This window comes from Ascaphus truei, unplaced genomic scaffold (genome assembly GCF_040206685.1).
Source record: "Ascaphus truei isolate aAscTru1 unplaced genomic scaffold, aAscTru1.hap1 HAP1_SCAFFOLD_1719, whole genome shotgun sequence".
Taxonomy (NCBI): Eukaryota; Metazoa; Chordata; class Amphibia; order Anura; family Ascaphidae; genus Ascaphus; species Ascaphus truei.
This window is the reverse complement of record NW_027454615.1, coordinates 61,840-68,743: the sequence shown is the minus strand read 5'-3', so window position 1 is coordinate 68,743 and position 6,904 is coordinate 61,840. Positions and strand designations below refer to the sequence as shown.

General features: G+C 56.2%; 1 protein-coding gene across 1 annotated transcript; it reads left to right on the top strand.

Annotated features, from left to right (window-relative positions):
* Nucleotides 1–6: 6 nt before the first annotated feature.
* ECSIT (ECSIT signaling integrator) lies at nt 7–6,032 on the top strand. Its single transcript, XM_075581940.1, has 6 exons — nt 7–172; nt 2,473–2,696; nt 2,990–3,047; nt 3,550–3,698; nt 3,789–3,891; nt 5,547–6,032. Exons 1-6 carry the CDS (start codon nt 7–9, stop codon nt 5,768–5,770), a joined length of 924 nt encoding a protein of 307 aa, XP_075438055.1. The 3' UTR covers nt 5,771–6,032.
* The last annotated feature ends 872 nt before the right edge of the window (nt 6,033–6,904 follow it).

The following is a 6,904-nucleotide window of genomic DNA, read 5'->3' as shown; positions in this document are numbered from 1 at the left end:
CGGCTGATGCCGGAGTTCGGGGTGGAGAAGGACCTGGAGGTCTACAACAAACTGCTGGACGTGTTCCCCAAGGAGGTCTTCGCCGCGCGCAACTTCATCCAGAGCATGTTCAACCACTACCCGCGGCAGCAGGAGTGCGCCGTCGCGGTGCTGGAGCAGATGGAGAGCTACGGTAATGTGTCCCGCCCCCCGCAGGGTGACACAGTGGCACAGACAGGAGGGAGCTATGGGACATGGAGTCTGTCCCTCCCACCGCAGGGTGACACAGTGACACAGACAGGAGGGAGCTATGGGACATGGAGTCTGTCCCTCCCCCCGCAGGGAGACACAGTGACACAGACAGGAGGGAGCTAGGGGACATGGAGTCTGTCCCGCCCCCCGCAGGGTGACACAGTGACACAGACAGGAGGGAGCTATGGGACATGGAGTCTGTCCCTCCCCCCGCAGGGTGACACAGTGACACAGACAGGAGGGAGCTAGGGGACATGGAGTCTGTCCCTCCCCCCGCAGGGTGACACAGTGACACAGACAGGAGGGAGCTATGGGACATGGAGTCTGTCCTCCCCCCGCAGGGTGACACAGTGACAGAGACAGGAGGGAGCTATGGGACATGGAGTCTGTCCCTCCCCCCGCAGAGTGACACAGTGACACAGACAGGAGGGAGCTATGGGACATGGAGTCTGTCCCGCCCCCCGCAGGGTGACACAGTGACACAGACAGGAGGGAGCTATGGGACATGGAGTCTGTCCCTCCCCCCGCAGGGTGACACAGTGACACAGACAGGAGGGAGCTATGGGACATGGAGTCTGTCCCTCCCCCCGCAGAGTGACACAGTGACACAGACAGGAGGGAGCTATGGGACATGGAGTCTGTCCCTCTCCCCCCGCAGAGTGACACAGTGACACAGACAGGAGGGAGCTATGGGACATGGAGTCTGTCCCTCCCCCCGCAGAGTGACACAGTGACACAGACAGGAGGGAGCTATGGAACATGGTGTCTGTCCCTCCCCCCGCAGGGTGACACAGTGACACAGACAGGAGGGAGCTATGGGACATGGAGACTGTCCCTCCCCCCGCAGGGTGACACAGTGGCACAGACAGGAGGGAGCTATAGGACATGGAGTCTGTCCCTCCCACCGCAGGGTGACACAGACCAGAGGGAGCTATGGGACATGGAGTCTGTCCCTCCCCCCGCAGGGTGACACAGTGACACAGACAGGAGGGAGCTATGGGACATGGAGTCTGTCACTCCCCTGCAGGGTGACACAGTGACACGGACAGGAGGGAGCTATGGGACATGGAGTCTGTCCCTCCCCTGCAGGGTGACACAGTGACACAGACAGGAGGGAGCTATGGGACATAGAGTCTGTCCCTCCCCCCGCAGGGTGACACAGTGACACAGACAGGAGGGAGCTATGGGACATGGAGTCTGTCTCTCCCACCGCAGGGTGACAGAGTGACACAGACAGGAGGGAGCTATGGGACACGGAGTTTGTCCCTCCCCCCGCAGGGTGACACAGTGACACAGACAGGAGGGAGTTATGGGACATGGAGACTGTCCCCCCCCCCGCAGGGTGACACAGACAGGAGGGAGCTATGGGACATGGAGACTGTCCCTCCCCCCGCAGGGTGACACAGTGGCAAACAGGAGGGAGCTATGGGACACGGAGTCTGTCCCGCCCCCCCGCAGGGTGACACAGTGACACGGACAGGAGGGAGCTATGGGACATGGATTCTGTCCCTCCCCCCGCAGGGTGACACAGTGACACAGACAGGAGGGAGCTATGGGACATGGTGTCTGTCCCTCCCACCGCAGGGTGACACAGTGACACAGACAGGAGGGAGCTATGGGACATGGAGTCTGTCCCTCCCCCCGCAGGGTGATACAGTGACACAGACAGGAGGGAGCTATGGGACACTGTGTCTGTCCCTCCCCCCGCAGTGTGACACAGTGACACAGACAGGAGGGAGCTATGGGACATGGAGTCTGTCCCTCCCCCCGCAGGGTGACACAGTGACACAGACAGGAGGGAGCTATGGGACAATGGAGTCTGTCCCTCCCCCCGCAGAGTGACACAGACAGGAGGGAGCTATGGGACACGGAGTCTGTCCCTCCCCCCGCAGGGTGACACAGTGACACAGACAGGAGGGAGCTATGGGACATGGAGTCTGTCCCTCCCCCCGCAGGGTGACACAGTGACACGGACAGGAGGGAGCTATGGGACATGGAGTCTGTCCCTCCCACCGCAGGGTGACACAGTGACACAGACAGGAGGGAGCTATGGGACATGGAGTCTGTCCCTCCCCCCGCAGGGTGACACAGTGACACGGACAGGAGGGAGCTATGGGACACGGAGTCTGGTGACAGTGCCAGCCTCCCCCTCACAAACACTACTACACCATGCCATGTATACAGAGCACAGGTACAGCGCGGGCAGCGACAGTGCCAACCTTCCCTTCTCTCTCCACGCAGGTATCACCCCCAACAGTCAGACGCGCTTCCTGCTGCTTCAGATATTTGGGGCCAACAGTCACCCCACGAGGAAATACCAGCGGCTCATGTACTGGTTCCCCCGCTTCAAACACACCAACCCCTTCCCGGTGCCCGCGGAGATACCGTCCGACCCGGTGGACCTGGCGAGGCTGTGCCTGCAGCGCATCGCACCAGACGGGAATTCACAGGTCACTGTGTACCAGGCGAGTATCACCACTATCACCCCTCCGCTGTGCGCGTAGAGGAGCATGCCTTAGACCGCGATTAGCGTGCGCCGCCGAATCAAATACTTCCTGTCCACTGATGCTGCGCATGGTGGATGTGTCCGCGCGGAAGCCCGACGGAGCGGCTGTATCCAGAGACAACAAAATAGTTTGATTACATGCGACGGGTGCGTCACGTGACCAGCGTATGCGCCGCTGCCGGCACTATAATTGCGGCCTTACTGAGCCATAGAGCTGACAATCTCATTTGAGTTTCCACCGTTTACTCTCAGATGCCGTCAACGGAGGAATGCGAGGATGGGACAATGCGGGAGCACACACACCTCGTGGGTATGTCACCGTGTCGGCCATAGCTCCCTCCTGTCTGTGTCACTGTGTCACCCTGCGGTGGGAGGGACAGACTCCATGTCCCATAGCTCCCTCCTGTCTGTGTTACTGTGTCACCCTGCGGGGGGAGGGACAGACTCCATGCCCCATAGCTCCCTCCTGTCTGTGTCACTGTGTCACCCTGCGGTGGGAGGGACAGACTCCATGTCCCATAGCTCCCTCCTGTCTGTGTTACTGTGTCACCCTGCGGGGGGAGGGACAGGCTCCATGTCCCATAGCTGCCTCCTGTCTGTGTCACCCTGCGGGGGGAGGGACAGACTCCATGTCCCATAGCTCCCTCCTGTCTGTGTCACCCTGCAGGGGGAGGGACAGACTCCATGTCCCATAGCTCCCTCCTGTCTGTGTCACTGTGTCACCCTGCGGGGGGAGGGACAGACTCCATGTCCCATAGCTCCCTCCTGTCTGTGTCACTGTGTCACCCTGCGGTGTCTCTGTGCTGTGACAGGTATCCAGTCTCCGGATCAGATCTCCCTCCTCTCCTCGCATGACCCGAGCCTCCCGGTCCTTGTAGAGGGCCCGTTCCCCCTCTGGTTGAAGAAGACCTGTGTGTATTACTACGTGCTGCGAGCTGACCCCGTCCCCTCTGAGAATCAGGTAAGAGCTGCGGGGGCACATAAACCCCCCATCTCTTTATAATGTGGGGGTGTTCCTGAGGGGTATTTAGGGCCGTCTCTCTCTTCCCAGGAGGAGGTAGTAGACCACGAGAGGTGTCTGTACTACCCCCTGAGTCTGGACTTGGAGCTGGAGAGAGACCTGGGAGATGACGACAGCTTTGATGTGGACGACGGTAAGAAGGGGTTAAGGGAATGACGCTCTGCGGGTCTCTGGCAGGGAGAGGGGGTAAGAGAGTGACGCTCTGCGGGTGTCTGGCAGGGATAGGGATTAAGGGAGTGACGCTCTGCGGGTCTCTGGCAGGGATAGGGGTTAAGGAGCGACGCTCTGCGAGTCTCTGGTAGGGAGAGGGGTTAAGGGAGCGACACTATGCAGGTCCCTGGCAGGGAGAGGGGTTAAGGGAGCGACACTCTGCAGGTCTCTGGCGGGAGAGGGGGTAAGGGAGCGACGGTCTGCAGGTCTCTGGCGGGAGAGGGGTCAAGGGAGCGACGCTCTGCAGGTCTCTGGCAGGAGAGGGGTTAAGGGAGCAACGCTCTGCAGGGCCTGTGACGTGTTCACGGGTACGTTTTCTTTTCTGGGCGTGATCCGACTTCTGAAATAATGGGGTCACATTCCAGGGTGGAAGCAGGGTGAGGATCCAGACCCCGCCCCATGCAGGGTGAAAATATATATATATGCACGCACACGCACACGCACACACCTCATATTTAAACCTTCTTCCTAAATACATTGTCGTCCCTTCAATCCTTGAGCTAGCTGAAGCCTCTGAGCCTAACCCAATGGGAGCTGGGGTGGGGTACTCTTAGCTGTGAACGTCCCACTGGCAGCCGAGAAACGAGAAGAGACGACGACAATCTCAGGAAGAGCCCTGTTGTATAAATCGGTTTTAGGGTTGAGGCCTATAAACTGAGACACAGACCCTATAAAAGTCCTATTGTATAAATGGGATATACCACACAGGCTCTGCCCTATAAACTGAGACTCAGACCCTATAAAAGTCCTATTGTATAAATGGGATATACCACGCAGGCTCTGCCCTATAAACTGAGACTCAGACCCTATAAAAGTCCTATTGTATAAATGGGATATACCACGCAGGCTCAGTCCTATAAACTGAGACACGGACCCTATAAAAGTCCTAGCTCCGTCCTATAAACTGAGACACGGACCCTATAAAAGTCCTATTGTATAAATGGGATATACCACGCAGGCTCCGTCCTATAAACTGAGACACGGACCCTATAAAAGTCCTATTGTATAAATGGGATATACCACACAGGCTCCGTCCTATAAACTGAGACACGGACCCTATAAAAGTCCTATTGTATGAATGGGATATACCACGCAGGCTCCGTCCTATAAACTGAGACAGAGACCCTATAAAAGTCCTACTGTATAAATGGGATATACCACGCAGGCTCTGTCCTATAAACTGAGACAGAGACCCTATAAAAGTCCTACTGTATAAATAGGATATACCACGCAGGCTCTGTCCTATAAACTGAGACAGAGACCCTATAAAAGTCCTACTGTATAAATGGGATATACCACGCAGGCTCCGTCCTATAAACTGAGACAGAGACCCTATAAAAGTCCTACTGTATAAATAGGATATACCACGCAGGCTCTGTCCTATAAACTGAGACAGAGACCCTATAAAAGTCCTACTGTATAAATGGGATATACCACGCAGGCTCCGTCCTATAAACTGAGACAGAGACCCTATAAAAGTCCTATTGTGTAAATACTTTGCCAGGTCCCCATTAACCCCTTCCCTGCCGGTCAAGGTGACTTATGGTCTGTCCCCTTCTCTCTTCCCTCCGGGTACAGTAGAAGAAGGCCCGATCTTCGCCATGTGTATGACCGGTTCTGGAGATGAGAGGACTCTGGGGATGTGGATTCGGGGCCTCCAGGTGGCCAGCCCGGTTCTGACCCGGACGCCCGTCCTCTTCCGGCTGAGCTCGGGCCCCCGGGAACTGGGTCCGGCCGCCGAGCGAGAGAGGGAGCCCCAAGGGGAAGAGGAAGAGCCGGAAAAGCGGAGAATGGAACAGTGACATGGAGCAGTCCCGGAGGTGTGTGGAAACCTCTAAGAGTACAGACTATACAGAGCCTGGCACCTCTAGGGCAGGACACAGGGATCCAGAGCCTGGCACCTCTAGGGCTGGGCACGTGGATCCAGAGCCTGGCACCTCTAGGGTTGGGCACAGTGATATAGAGCCTGGCACCTCTAGGGCCGGGCACAGGGATACAGAGCCTGGCACCTCTAGGGCTAGACACAGGGTTTGGCTCTCTAAAATAAATCCATTATTTAAATCGGGTGTGCATTGTGTGAGTCTTTAATTAAAAAAGTTGGTCTGTGTACGCCCCAAAACCATTTCACACCCGCCACTGGGGTGTAGGAAGCTTAATCACTACCGCCAAAGGTGCGTATGTTTTGAGAAGGTTTAATAATCAAACATGTGACTCTCCCTGCCCGGCTTCTAGGGAGATTCCATCGGGGTGCTGTGTTTGGATGCTCCGCATGGTTTACCTTGGGTGCTGGATTCAGGCGGCTGGGCGATGAGGCTGCAAGGATGGAAAAATAATGGGCCCCAGGAACCTTGGTAGTACAACTGTCTTTTATTCAGGTCCCCAGGCACAGGGACAGCTCACCACACAACGTTGTATTGGTTTTAAACAGACGTACTTGAATACGATGCTCCCATCAGTGCCCACTCCTAACACTCCCAATGGAGTTACATTGACTTAGTTGCTATATATGTGTAGGACCCGGACCATCTATACTACACATCTGGGTATAAAAAGCAATTGGGAATGAGTCATTTACACGTCATTTCCCAGAATCCTTTGCGGCAGCGGAAAACCGGTATTCTGTGCGATTATGGGGGTGGCAGGTTTGTGGAGGCTCTTATAAGTTGTGTGTCAGTGCTGGAGTGTACACCACACATATAACAACACAAGACCTGCTAAATAGCAGGAGCCGATAAGATGGTTTTATACACCCCGCTATCGCAGTGTTTATAAATATATGATGGGGCTGAAATTCAGTGGTAATGTCGCTGCGTTTGAAGTGGGCGGTCCCAGTGGGAATTCCAGTGGCGGCTCTCCATGGGCAAGTCACTGGGTCTCCCTTTGGGTCAGGCACTGGAAGGTAAGTTCTGCAGGACGGGGACTCTGTATGTAGTTCT